Below are 15,060 nucleotides of genomic sequence, written 5' to 3'. Positions count from 1 at the left end.
GAAGTGAAAGGGTCTTCCAGAATGGATTACGTTTGACAACTGAGGTATCACTGTATTTTCTAAAGCATCTGAAGGAAAGGACGGGGAACAATGATTTGGGATTATGGGAGTTGTAGTCCAACATCATCTGGTCCCGTATCTCCCACCTAAGACTGCAAATGTCATCTCAGCCCCAAATGTATTTTGGTGGCACTCTTTTCAAGCACCACTTTCTTTTCTCTCTGCCCCAGCATTAAAATAGAACTTTATAATACGGGCCTACCTTACAAGACTGTCGTAAAAATGAATGAGGTGACCATAAATCATGCTGAACACTTTGAATGTGCTAAGGTATGCTTAATCAAGATGAGGCAGCTGTTTTAAAGTGTTGTCTTACATCTCTCATTATGCAGAGTCAGACCACTGGACTATCTAGGCTTGTATTTTCTACTTGGGCGCACATTGCCTCTCCACAAAGCCTTTCCCAGTACACCTACCTGAGATCCTTTTAACTAGAGATGCCAAAGATTGAAACATGGTCTCACCCTGAACTGTGAGCCTTCCACTTGGTTTGGAGTATTTCCTTGGTGGGGTTGCGAACTGCCCTAATCACACTCTTAAAACGCTAGATTGCTATGTTTTCAAGACAAAGCTTGGACTTTGACAGCAGACTCTGATAAAGTTGGATGTTTTTCCTTGTGATTCACATGCTGCAATCTTTTCAAAGCAGTAACAACTTTATCAAATATAATGAGAGAGTGCAAAAGTTCGCTGTTTTATTATTCTGGCTAGGAGCTTCCTTACTTTTATGTGGAGTAACTATAACACTATCAGATCTCAGGCATGTAAAATTGGAGACCTTTAGCCCATTCCCTGACTTTATACAAGGCTGTATCCCCTAAGGTGTGCTGCAGAGGACTATATCTGCTGTATTTCACTCTACTAACTGCTGTTTCAGTTGATCCTGAAAACTAGCTGCTGCTCTCAGAAAAGAGACTTGACTCCTAATTTGTGACATAGTCCAAAGGGAGCATGAAACAAGAAAATAGCTGACCAGCACTAGAAGTACATGAAATCCCAATAAAGTAGATTTCTTTCCATTTTGTTTTTTCTTCCACATAACCTGATTTAGTCAATGAAACAGTTACCAAGTACGAAACAATATTGGCCTTCGAATGCAGAAATATGGAATGATCAGGGAAAGCATGTGGATGACAGCTTGCAAGAAATAACATTTCACAGTGCTGGTGCAAATACTGCGTGGGCAATTATCAAACACAAGAAGATAGCTTTTTAAATGTTAAGAGCTATAGATTTCAGAACAAGAAAGAAACTGAGGATATACACTTTACAGTACATGGAAATGACAGCACAGACAAATCAATAAGCCCACCACCCTGCTCAATTCACTGCAAGGGTGAGCAGCAAGAGAGTAAGAAGGATCCTCTGTCCAGCCTGCCTCCCTTATTTTGCTCAGCAATGCCTTGATAGCTGCAGGCGGTGAACATAAGAAGGACTTGAGGGTACAAATATGTTAGAGCATCAGCCTTCAATCATCCTAGCATGCCAATGCCAGTTTAACTGCAAGCATGTGCAGTCTACCCCAGGCAAGAAGCCAGTTTTCACAGGCTGCTCAGAGCTGCCCAACTGGCATTTATCTTCTTGTGTTTTTCTTATGTTAAATGTTGTGCAATCATTGCTGGGAGATCCCTACTGTGAGTAAGAACTCCCAGAGAGAGAGAGAGAGAGAGAGTGTGCGTGCTGTGTTCATCTGTTGGGGGGGAGTGTCTAGTGACACCTCTAAAACAAACAAAATGGAGGCGATATGCTTCTCTCAGTGGCAAGAACACTTCTGAAAACCAGTTGCTGGAAACCACAGGACAAGGGAATGTTATTGGGCTCATGTCCTACTTGCAGGCTTCCCATGGGCATCTGGTTAACCACTGTGAGAACAGGATGCTGGACTAGATGGGCCTCTGGCCTGATCCATCAGGGCTCTTCTTATGTCCTTAGGATTATTTCAGAAGCTTTTTTGTGACACGTTATCCCCAGTTGACTGGTGGACTTTCAAAGGGTGACCTTAGATGATAATGAAATGCAAAAATTCAACCTGTTGCTGTTGTCGGCCTCTCTCTGTCTCAGGAGACAGTGGAGAAGCACGCCTTTGGGGGTGAAGTCAAACTGTTGCAAGGTTGCAGTGCAGGCTGTAGAGACTAATACTTGTATGGAAGAGACATGTTTTGTTGCAGCTGAGGCAGATGAAGGTGTCTGGTTTTGCTTCTGCAGATGCACCATGGTGCTTCTTTTCTCTGCGCTTCTCCCCGTGGTCATTCCTCCTCTGGTCACAACTTGATCACAGTGCCTAGAGGCAGTCCAAGCTATCTGAAAGACCACATTCCCTCATACAAACCTGCTTGGGTTTTGAGACCGTTGGGGGAGGCCCTTCTCCCAATCTCCACCTGAGAGAATGTGGGAAAGGGCCATCTTGGTGGTAGCAACTCCAGAACTCCCTCCCTGAGGAAGCTAGCCTGGCTCTCTTTGTTGTCCTTCCATTGGCAGGTGAAGACCTTGTTCCAACAGACTTTTGCCAAGTGACTGCTTTTAATGAAAGGGCTGGTGCCCTGCTGCTTTTTATCACAATTGTTGGTATTTGTAAAACACGTGTTACAAAAACGCTTGTTTTTTTATTGTTTTTTCTACGTTTTTAGTGACCCCCCCCCCCTTTGTAAGCTACCTTGAATCCCGTCAGGGGCAAAGATGGGGTACAAATAAGTTGTTGTTACTGACAAATTGACAAACTGTACTCCAAGTCTTGTTTTGTTTGCGGTTATTGCCCTGCTGTGGAAAAAACCAATAAAATGCCTATTTCACAGAGGAAGGAAGCACAACTTAGGTGGCCCTTAAAGAGGCGGCTTGGAGCACTCCAGGTCACCTGCGCATGTAAGCGCGCAGAAAACAGCGGATCCCCCCGGAAAAGGCGATCCGTGGAGATCTGCGTGGATCCCTGCCACCCCCGGCGACCCAGGAGGGGACCCTGCACTTCTGCCGCGGCCCAGGCGAGGGCGGCGGTTGTGCCCCCGGCGGCCCTTCCCTGGCGCCGGGCTTGCCCGGAGCGCCCTCCGCCTCTCTCGGCCCTCCTCCCCCTGCTCCTCCTCCAGCCGCTCGCCGGCTCCAGCCGCTTTCGGCGGCCTCCTCCTCCGCCTCCTCCTCCTCCTTTCCTCCTCGGCTCGGCTGCTGACTCAGCCACCGGGAAAACTCAAAGGGCAGTTCGCCTGCTTGCCTGCCTCCCGCCGCTCTCGGCAGGACGCGCGGGCAGAGCGGCCTTGGACGCGCCCCACTCCGCCGCCATGGGCCCCTGGCCGGGAGCGGGCGCGTGAAGCGGGCGCCCGGGAGACATTTCTCGCGCTCTCCTCCGCCGCGCAGCCGCCGACCTCGAAGTTGCTGCCCGGACTTCGCCGCCTCGCTCCGCGGGAAGGGGCGCAAGGCAGCATGACAGCCATCGCAGTGCAGGTAAAATCGGGAGCTCAGGAGGAGCCATTCTTCCTCTCTGGCGGGTGGGACAAATATATATATGTATCTTTTTGTTTGGGCTGGAGCTGCGTGTTTTGTTGGCATCGCTGTGTGCCGCCGCCGCCGCCGCCGCCGCCCTTTGTTCTGGCGTTGCAGCGCCTCTGCCCGCGTTTCCCCCTCGCCCTACAGGCAGAGCCGCTCATCGCAGCCCGCGCTTCAAACTAGCCGACTTTCTTTTGCCACCTGTTGCTCGAAGCAAATTCCCCGCTTATTATCATCGCTTTGTCTTGAAGCAAGGCGGAAAAAGTTCTCTTATGTGCTATTGTGTCGATCCCCCTTGGCTGTGGCCAACTCTCTGTCTCTCCCTGTCGTTTCATTTAGGAGTGCTTCCCGGATAGAAGATCTTCTGTCCTCCTGCAATCTCAAAATCTCTCTCTCCATCGCTCCCTCTTCCTGTAGGTGTGTGTGTGTGTGTTTCAGATCCTCCAACATTTCTCCGATGAAAACAGGGACACCCTATTCCATCATAATAATAATTTCACTATTTATACACCGTCCATCTGACTGGTTTGCCCCAGCCACTCTGGGAGATTTCATACATACATACATTCATACATACAACACTAAACTTTTTTTAAAAAAACTTCCCTATACAGGGCAGCCTTCAAACATCTAAAAATGGTACCTTATCTCCTTGGCTGGGAAGGGATCACATAACTCCATACCCTCCAACATTTCTCCCATGAAAACATTCCAGGGACATTCCAGGATCAAATCAGAAACCAGGACAGTTTTTGTAAATCTAATAATAATAATAATAATAATAATAATAATAATAATAATAATAATAATAATATCTTTATTGTCATTGCCCCCTCTCGGGGACAACGAAAATCTGGGGCTGTCTCTGGAAAATAGAGACACTTGGAGGGTCTGGCATTTACATCTGACTTTGAATGTCTGGACTGCTTTTCTAGATTTACATTCACCATCCAATGAGGGAAATCTGATGAGACACAGTAGTTAGAGCGTGGGGGTTAGGGTTTGAATCCTCCCCGCTCGACATAAAGCTCACTGGGTGTCCTTGGGCCAGTCGCTGCCTCACAGCCAAACCTACCTCACAGGGTTGTTGTCCCGTTGAATATGCAAAGTCTGTGCTTTCTAGCTGCATACTTCAGGGGTGGGGACTTTTTAAAAACTTGTTTGCTTTCTGACATTTCTGCCCTGCCTTTCTTCCGCCATGAAACCCCTTTTAACATCATGTGTACAAAACGATTCTGCTCCAGAGGCAGAGCTATGGTCCGTTGGGGTTTCACTGTGTAAGCTTTTGTCAACTTAAGGACTCAAATAACATTCTGAACTTGCTCCATTTCCTCCCTTCTCTCCTGGAATGCAATGAGTTGTTTACAAAGATCAGTGGCTCTGTTCCTCCCCGGACATTATTACTGATGTTTCAGCAAAACTGACTCTCGCTCAGTGGATCTTGTGAGGATATTTTGTGCAAGAGCCATATTTTAATATATAGAGATAGATAGATATATAATGAACCACAGGGGCTGCAATTAAGAAAAGAAGAGATATAGGATGTTACAAGGAAGATATGCTCACAGCGAATGTTTTTAGCTTGTGAACTAAGCTCCTGAGAAATTGGAGCAGGATGGCATCATAGAGAGTTGCTTTATACTGAGTCTGACCATTGGTCCTTCTAACTGAATCCTCTCTGCATTGGCAGCTGCTCTCCAGGATTTCAGACAGAGGTTTCTCCTTGCCCTGGAGATGCTGGGATTAGAACCCATCACCTTCTGTATGGAGAGTGGATGCTCCAACCACTGAGCTACAGCCTTTTCTTCAAATTCCCATTTCAGCAGTTTCCAGCAAAATCATATAAATCTATGCATGTGTACACACACACACCCTTAAAATTATTAAATAATAAAATCAAGCATTTAAAAACACTTAACCTTTAAGCAACTCCTATCCAGCATTTATTATTCCTCTGCTGGATGTCTCATCATCAACGCAAGCTCTGCTTGACTGAATTTCCCATCTTTCCCCCCAAGTTGAAAACATTCATTGTGCTGATCAGAGAAGAAGTCCTGGTTTTCTCTTTGATACCTCTCTGCCTGGGATAGCTCAATAGCTCACTCGGTAGAGTATGAGACCCTAAATCGCAGGGTTGTGGGTTCGAGCACCCACATTAGGCAAAAGATTCCTGCATTGCAGGAGGTTGGACTAGATTACCCTTGAGGTTCCTTCCAGCTGTACAATGCAATGATACTCCTTTGCTCCTTATGTTGTGCCCATATCCAAAGCAGCCTGGATAGCTCAGTTGGTTAGAGCATGGTGCTGTTTATGCCAAGGTTGCAGGTTCAATCTCTGTATGGGACAGCTGTATATTCCTGCATTGCAGGGGGTTGGAATAGATGATCCTCAGGGTCCTTCCAACTCTACAATTCTGTGAAATCATTTCACAACATTATAAAATGATGGCCCTGGAAAACCCATGAGACAGCTCCTCAGGCAATAAAGGTTATCTTGATGGAGACATCAAAATAGTCAGGGTCCTTTCCTCCAACACACAGGAAATCAGAACTCGATGATCTGCAATATTCATTACTAGAAAAGTGTGTATAGGGAGAAGTAGAACATTTTAATCTCTCACTTTTAAAACTCTGGAGGCGGCGTCAATGACAGCCAACACTTCTGCACAGAACAAGCCATGGCAAGACAGATCGAAATGTTAAGCTGGGGAAGTTTCAATGCAGCCTTGGGCGGGCGGCCTGGGCAGGCAAGCTTGCAGTGGCAGCGAGGGAGGCAAGTTCGTAAAGTGGGGCAAGCCACATGCGCAATAGACTTGTTCCTACACACACAATTTTAAAAAAATGCTCCGATTGTGGGAGGATTTCCTGCTTCAGCCAAGAACAGGTCTGTGCTGCTTTGTTGTTGTTGTGTAGTCATTTAGTCGTGTCCGACTCTTTGTGACCCCATGGACCAGAGCACGCCAGGCACTCCTGTCTTCCACTGCCTCCCGCAGTTTGGTCAGACTCATGTTTGTAGCTTCGAGAACACGGCCCAACCATCTCGTCCTCTGTTGTCCCCTTCTCCTTGTGCCCTCCATCTTTCCCAACATCAGGGTCTTTTCCAGGGAGTCTTCTCTTCTCATGAGATGGCCAAAGTATTGGAGTCTCAGCTTCATGATCTGTCCTTCCAGTGAGCACTCAGGGCTGATTTCCTTAAGAATGGATGCGTTTGATCTTCTTGCAGTCCATGGGACTCTCAAGAGTCTCCTCCAGCACCATAATTCAAAAGCATCAATTATTCAGCAATCAGCCTTCTTTATGGTCCAGCTAGTGGGAAATAAAAACTCTGTTTGCTAGTATATGGTGCCTTGTTGCTTCTCTGAATAGTAGTCAGCCAGGGCATTGCCTACAAGACCAAAGAAAGATGTGACTAAGTGTAGCCTGCTTCACTTTTCTTTTTCTTATGAATGAAATATGGCAGATAATTTACTTTCTTTCCAGACTCTTAACAGCATAAATGTAGCATCTCTCTCTCTCTCCCTCCCTCCCTCTCTCTCTCTCTCTCTCTCTCTCACACACACACACACACACACACACAAACACACACACAATGTTATATTCAAAAGATTGGTTTGGTAAGACTTCCACTGCTTCTGTGGCATTTTAAATGTTTTATCACTGTCTTCACTTTCTCACAGCACTCTCAAATCATTTGTATATTAAGGCTGCGTACACACCATAGATGTAAGGCACATTGCTTCCCCCAAAGAATCCTGGGAACCCCTCGCAGATCTAAAGTTCCCTGCACCATTAACAAACTACAATTCCCAAGATTCTTTGAGGGTAGCAGTGTGCTTTAAATGTATAGTGTGTACCCAACCAAGCTTATCTGCCCGGTGTATTTAACCGACTTCAACGACTCTCGCTGTTATTGAGCATTCTTTCTAACTGGTCACAACATCAATAGCAATATAATTGCTGGCTGCGATTTAAAAGCAATCTGTGTTGCTTTAATAGGAGGGGTATTTAACTTCTTTCTTTCTGGACCTTCTCTTTAAGGCCCAGTGGTTACTCACTCGTAGAAGACGGACAAGATCGTTTTTTGAGATGTTCATCAGGAGCCTGATTATCCTCTGCGTTGCGATAGCCATTGTCCTGTCCTCCATTGCTGTGTGCGATGGGCACTGGCTTTTTGCCAAGGGAAAGCTCTTTGGACTGTGGCACTTCTGCACAGTCGGGAACAATAGTGCCCTGAAATGTGCCACTGATCTCACGTTGGCCAACATTCGAGGGATCAACGCGGGAATGACTTTTGCAAGAAGTCTGGTGTCTTTTGCTGTTGTCGTCGCAATCTTTGGCCTGGAACTTCTCATGGTCTCCCAAGTCTGTGAAGACGTCAACTCCAGGAAGAAGTGGTCGATGGGATCGATCCTCGTTCTTCTCTCGTTCCTGCTCTCATTCACTGGAGTTTTGAGCTTCTTATTCCTTCTGAGGGACCACATCACTCTCACGGGTTTCACACTAACCTATTGGTGTGAATTCATTTCTGCCTTCCTTTTCTTCCTGAATGGAATCAGTGGACTTCATCTTAACAACATCACATTTCCGTGGAATAGAATGAGGAAAAATTAAAAGAATGGTGGATATTAGCTTCACCAGATACACAGAAAAGTAAACTGAGGCCTTTCAAAAGGAGACCAAGTTTTCTTAGTTTACATTAAGAGAAAACATATGATATGGATGTCTCCAAGATCACTTGATAATGGATGCTGGATACTGGAAGTTGGCTATTATGACCTGCTTAGATTTTGAATGATGTAACTCTCCACAGAAATGGAAGTGCAAAAGACTGGTTTCCTTTGTTTAAAGCTCATTCATTTAAAGGTGGCCCAGTAAAAGCAAAACAAACTTGGTTTGCTGGTTTTAATGCTATTTAAGGTGCATCCTTACTGTAATCTATCTGGAGTTCTTAGATTTATTAATCAAAAGCCCCAATCAGGTCACAGTAAATTGTGACTTAATCTCATTAAAACCAGTAGGTCAGATTGTCAGGACTAAGAAATCTCACTGGAGGTCATACTCAGTATCGAAGTGAGAAGATTATAAATGTGCTTTGTCCTTTTCAGAAAACTTCATGGTTTCATTTTTGCACATCAGCTGGGATCAATATTAGGATCATTTGTACTATGCAAAATGTTGAGAATGCTAACTAGGGTCTCACTTCCAAATTCAAATAATTTGCATTTTACCATAACCTATTCAAAAAACATTATATGGGCTTTGGTCCTTGTTGTTTCTGCCATGAGAGTATATCTGATTTATATACAATGCCAACATTTCAACAAACCAGCCGTGCACTGTGGAGATTATTGCTCTCATCTGAACTGTACCTCCCATGAAGCTTTTTATGGTGACAATTTGGTTTCACGAGATACAGGGCTTGTCTTACATCTCACCACATTCTGGTGTCTCTCTTAACCATTTTCCAAGTGGAAAAGGAAGAGATCTCAGGCCAGAGTGCAAGAGGTGGCTGGGCTGCCCTGGAATGGATTTCAATGGCTTTCCAGATGTGGTTGGACTCCAGTTCCCATCAGCTGCTGCTGCCAGCATGGCTTGTGGTCAGGAATGATGGGAGTTGTAGTCCAACAATACATGGAGGGCCACAGGTTCCAAGCACTGCCCAGCCGCATCTCCTACCTGGAAGCAGGATGGTTTGAAGGGGAACCACAGGAAGGCGCATTGATGGAGACGGACACAGACAACCAGACTTTGGTCATCATGACAAAGCTGCTTGCCTGATTTGAACCACAACAAGGAGCCTAATGACAGTAGGTATACTCTTAACAACACCGGCCAAATGATAAAATAACACCTGCAGTATTCATTTGGTTCAGTATAAGTGATTTTAAAAGAAACTTCCTTAAGATGTCCACCTTTAATTTTGTAACATTCAGGCACCCCTGTTGCTGGAGAGCAACACAGAGAATCAAAATGCTTAATATATGGGTTGCAGTCATCTCTTACATGGCTGGAATTTATGCTATATAATTTAATATTATGTCTGATTGTTATTTCTTTCATTCATGAATAGCAAGCATGGACCCCAGTCATTTCTATCTTAGAGTAAGCATCTTTACGAATAAGTATTATTCTCCCTCTCCCTTTTTCTTCACATGATTCCACAATCTCATTACGTGTCCAGATGGGTTAGAATGATTTCAATTATAGAAGATCCACAGCCCTCATTGTGTTGGAGCCGAAGAGGTGAATTGGGCAGCTTAGCAGCAACAAAGGCACTTTGCTGCAGAGAGGCAGAGCTATCTGCCCAGTATATTGTTAAAGAGGTCTTTGCTACTCAGAGTTAATGAGGAAAAACAAGGCAAACTCTTCCCTATGGGCTAGAGATGATCTTTCAAAACGCCATCACTCTATGCAGTCCTCAGAGAACAGGATGGTAGATCAGGGAATGCTGTGCTAGCATTGCCAATTTCACTTCCCCCTTCTCAAAATCACAGGAAGCAAAGTTCCTGCTCTCTCTTTCTCTGAAGGCAGTCATCCAAGCTGGGAGTGTTGTTCAAATTCTCTTCTTGTTTTTTAAAAAAATTATGCTTTGATAAAAATGCTTGGAAATTTTTTTGTTTGGGTTTCAGGAGTGATCTAGTGTATATCTGCTGGCAGGGTTGTTTTGAAAATACATCCAGGGACACACGTAACTACCTATGTAGTTCTGTATGGATTGACAATTGTTTCTTGGTGAAACAACAGCCGTAATACCCTAAAGAACCACCATTTACCCAGTGCAACCATTTCGTGACTAGTGGAGAGAGAAGTATCCTCACGATCCACGATGGCTTAAAAGGGGTTGGTCAAGGTGGCTTTTATGTGAAGCTGTTCAACACACCCGACCCCCAAATAGTTGTCAAAATGGTGAGCGGTTGGCACACATTTGTTCATGATTATGTTGCAGAAGTGTTGACCAATTGCCCACAAATGGTTCAGACATTCTAGGTGAGTTGTCAAATGGTAGAAAGGGCTGATGAACGCAAACCCTTATCAGAAACATGGGACAGGCCCTCAGAGAGACTGTGCTGTTCTCCATTTAAGCACAGTCCTTTTAAAATAATGGACATCTGGCAACTGGAAAGAGGCACTATTGTGCCATGGATTTCATTCAAGGGCAATCCCAAACGTTTGTTTAGGAAACATGCTGTCTTTTTGGAAGAACAGTCTAGTGAATGAAGGAATTGTGGCAAGGCTTTGTTCCCCATGGGCCTCCCCAGATAATCATCTTGCAGCACAACAACTGTGCAATTGTGACTAATCTGCTGTGTAAGAGCCACAGAAGTGATAGCTTCCCTTAAATAAGTACACATGCTTGGGGGACTTTTGCATTCCCTCCCCCTATCACTGGCTGCTTCTTAAGAGTTTCAGCTCCATTTTTTAAAAAAGCTCAACACTCCAACACTCCCTGAAGTACACATCATTCAGACTTTGCTAAAATTGACACACTATGATAAGGCATCCCACATGCATTAGGCGGGCCTGGGTATCGCACCATTTCCACTGAACTGAAGCTTTCAAGACTATCCCATGGAGGTTAAAACGCTTTAGAGACCCATTTTGAGCTGACAATCTGAAGGAGCCCACCGCACCATTCTATAGCTGGTTCGTCTTATGGGGTATGATTCCATTCCTATTAAAGGCCATTTTGTCAGTAAAGACTGGAGAGTGATAGCAAAGGGACGTGTTTGTATGTGGTCTTTGTCTCAAATAAGTGTTGTTGTTTTTTATTATGAAACCTGCAGCTTTTCTAAACTGTTTTCTTAAAAAAAAATGGTAAGAGAATATAGGAAGAAATCTCAGATCTGAATGTCAAATGTTCAATAAACTACTTTGTGAATTGCTAGTTCTAGTCCTCTGTCGCAATTTGGGGGCAGGTAGCCATTAAACAAGAGCATGGAAACGGATGCGGAAGAGACATGCTTTGCACACAGACAGACCCGAATTCAACCCCCAGCATCTCCAGGTAGAACTAGCAAAGATGCATCTCTGAGACACTGGAGACGGCTGCCAGTCAGTGTAAATAATACTGAATCAGACTGAGTGTTTCCTAGCTTTCCTCCAAAATCAAAAATGAAAATGGAAGACTATTGGAACACAGACTATGGCACAGTCTCACAGCCACACATTTCTCTAGAGCGGAGTGATACAGTGCATGGAAGGCTTAGCAGAAGAGACCAAATTATATTTGAAAATATTCAACTTGAATCAAAGATACACATGCAACTGGTACTGTGCATAGTCACATGGTGGAAATGGGTGCACATTCACACCCAGGGCTGAATAATAGCAAGGAATTGCTATCTTCATCTTTCTTTGCTTGGGAGCTTCACGAGGGCATCCGGTTGGCCACTGCCACAGACTAGAAAAGTCTGGCACTCCACAGGCAATTCTTAGGCTCTTAATTAGTACTTTGGCTCAAGGCGGCAGCATCAGTAGCTTGCAACAGTTCAGACTTGGAAGGGCGCTACTGTAAATGGGTCATTGATATGCCACAAACGGGTTGTGGGCAGTACAGGTGGGATGTTTTGTTTTGTTAATTACTGAATTTCCCAGTAAACAGGGATAGCATCCAGCTTACCTGGTTCTTCCCTGAACCCAACGCAGATTGCTTTTCTCTCAGATCCCCAACTCATATGCATGTGTAGTGCGATGCCAAAATGATCTAGGCATGTTGAAAAGAAAAGCAAGTCCCTTTCAGCCTGGCAGAAATGCACACAGGACTTCAACAGCCAATTTCACAAGGTTTATTATGAGTTAGAAAGAAGCTAAGATGACAACCAGAGGAAGCAGAAGAGGGCAATTCAGTTTAAGCCTACCTGCCTATGTATAATGTTGTTTTCACCTAATATTTAGCTTTGGATTCATCACAACTATTTGTTCAATAAGGGATAGTCCAGAATGATCACACCAGACAAACTAGATGGTTCAAACTATCACACAGAATAGATGTTGTTATTATCTCTTCAGCAGGAATGGGCTACTTGCTCCACACTGCAGCCTTCTGGGAGACCTGTAAGCTATTGGACCACAACTAAGGAGTGCATATTTATGCATCATTAACACAATGCAATGCAAAAATAAAAAAGAGAGCATCGTAGAGGCTTAGTCCCAGCTGACGTATATTATGCTTCAATTTGTTCAAGGTCTCATGTGAGACAAGAAACAGTAGCTCTGAAAAGATGGATGACGGCGTTCAGTTAAGAGAAATGCTAATTCAGATTTTTTTGGTAACTTCCCCTGTGGCATTTTACTTTCAGGATTTATTTTAACCCTAGCATGTTGGAAAAGTGTGACAACTCCCCTTATCCTTAGTTTGAGGCTTCTACATACCGGTATATTTCTTATTTGGAGATAATAAGTCCTTTGCTTTAATTCTGGATTTTGGTTCAGACAACTGGTCATACAAACTGCCACAGTCAGTACAGAGCCCGCTTTGGCAGATGCATGAAGTGGGCACCAAAAAGTGTGCTTGGATCATACACATGCACCCTGACTGCAAAGAAATAAATGAGGGGAAAGTACCGTATTTTTCGCTCTATAAGACGCACCAGACGACAAGACGCACCTAGTTTTTGGAGGAGGAAAACAAGGAAAAAAAATATTCTGAATCTCAGAAGCCAGAACAGCAAGAGGGATCGCTACGCAGTGAAAGCAGCAATCCCTTTTGCTGTTCTGGCTTCTGGGACAGCTGCGCAGCCTGCATTCGCTCCATAAGACGCACACACATTTCCCCCTTACCTTTTAGGAGAGAAAAAGTGAGTCTTATAGAGCAAAAAATACGGTATTCAATTTTTACAGGAGGAGGTCAAAAGGCCAAACAATACAAGCTGTACTATGCAGGACGTGCATGAATGCCGAATCCAATCAAGATCCATTTAGCATGGGTGTGACTGGCAGCTAATAGTGATATATAGGCATAAGGAAATCAATAATGTGGGGGGCGGGGAATGATTACTTTCTCTAGCGAGCAATGAATACCCAGGATCTGTTGAAACCCAGTTTCACAGTGTCAGTCACATTTGCTAATGAATTTCTTCTACCTGGTAGGTTCATGTTGGAATCTCACATGTTAGCAACACCTGCATGTGGTTCCCGTAAGAGGGGAACTCAAATGTGCACATCCTTATTTGCACATGCAAATCAAAAGGCCTCAGATGCATTCTTTCTTTTTTTGCTCGCTCGCTCTACCAGTTTGAAGGCTCTTGCACTTCTGTGGGCAAGGCTGCAACTCCGTGCAATAGAAGAGAAGGCCAGGAATACACAGCCACAGACTATGAGTAAGGAGAAGTGCTGGAATCTTCTTGTTAGCTATTGCCACCCAAGGAGGAAGAATTTGCTGCTTCTCAATGCGCACACATTGCTCCCAAGAAACGGGGGGGGGGGAGTCCCTGACACTCATCCCTCCCCAATCAGGCTAGCTGTGGCTCCTGCAGTTGCATCATGTGACACAGGGGCATGATCCAGATGGTACAAATGAGCAGCAGCACAAATTTCCCCAAGGGAAGGGGAGAGAAAGCATTTTGCACAGGCAGCCGTGAAAGCAAAGCAAATGCAACGACCCATGCACATGCCTGACATTTGGAAGTAGTTTTTAACGGTGGGATTGTCTCCACTAGTCAGCCTGGCAGAGTGGCGTTGTTCCACTTGTGCTGGACATGATACAGTTGAAGTTCTGTCGGCTCAAGCTCTACTGGCATGCAGTCAAACTAGATGACCCTTTGAGGTCTCTTCCAACTCTATGACTAAGCCATGTTTATCTACCTATATGTTTATATAAAAAAATACAGACATGCAACACATTGAAAGTAAAAAGGAGGTAAAAAATGCACATTAACCCCACTCATCTGCTCAAGAACAGTCTTGCAAACACATCTAACTTAGCTCTGGCTTTGGCAAGTCTACCTGGAAAGAGTTCAGTAGTAATACATCAGCCACCACAAATAACACTCTGCATGTGTTTGATGTCTTTTCTGGTTTGGTACCAATATCATTAGCTGGGCATTCTCAGCTTATTGAAGAGATCATTGTATGATGGGAGGAAAAGGTAGTCTGTAATATATGCAAAACGCATGATGTTTAGGGCTTTCTAGGCATCTTGGATTAGCCCCAGAAGACAACAGGAAATCAAGGTAGACGATGGAGAATAGATATGGCACCCAGCTTCCTTATTCTTGAAACATCAAGGCAGCCCTTCACAGAATGCGTTACAGCAGTCAAGCCTCAAGATTACAAAAGCATGAACAACAGATACATGGGCTGAGAGAGACATCCTCTTCTGAGAAAGTAAAGTAATTTAAAAATTATTCCCACAACCATCATGGCAGCTGAATGTCCAAGGTCCAAAGCCGCAAACCTGTGAGATCTAGTTTCAGTGCTGATCACAATCCATCGTTGAATCCTGCAGCCAGTTAAGGGTGTAATTTTTTGCTCTGTGTGTATGTGTGTGTGTGTTTTAAAGCTTGTATTCTACAAAGTGTCTCCAGACAAC

The 15,060-nt window shown here is 44.5% G+C and overlaps 1 protein-coding gene across 1 annotated transcript; it reads left to right on the top strand.

Moving 5' to 3' along the window:
• The first annotated feature begins 2,895 nt into the window (after positions 1-2,895).
• Positions 2,896-11,415, top strand: TMEM37 (transmembrane protein 37). Its single transcript, XM_081839576.1, has 2 exons — positions 2,896-3,489; positions 7,569-11,415. Exons 1-2 carry the CDS (start codon positions 3,469-3,471, stop codon positions 8,139-8,141), a joined length of 594 nt encoding a protein of 197 aa, XP_081695702.1. The 5' UTR covers positions 2,896-3,468; the 3' UTR covers positions 8,142-11,415.
• The last annotated feature ends 3,645 nt before the right edge of the window (positions 11,416-15,060 follow it).

Source organism: Podarcis erhardii (genome assembly GCF_964252035.2).
Source record: "Podarcis erhardii genome assembly, chromosome: 1".
NCBI classification, from domain to species: domain Eukaryota; kingdom Metazoa; phylum Chordata; class Lepidosauria; order Squamata; family Lacertidae; genus Podarcis; species Podarcis erhardii.
Note: the sequence above shows the minus strand (reverse complement) of the source record. Positions and strands in the feature narration are given on the sequence as shown.

What these genes read in the sequence shown, in the direction of transcription:
- TMEM37 (XM_081839576.1), top strand. Translation starts at nt 3,469, where the DNA reads ATGACAGCCATCGCAGTGCAG. An exon ending in TGACAGCCATCGCAGTGCAG is followed by an intron (nt 3,490 to 7,568) that starts GTAAAATCGGGA and finishes CTTCTCTTTAAG; the next exon opens with GCCCAGTGGTTACTCACTCG.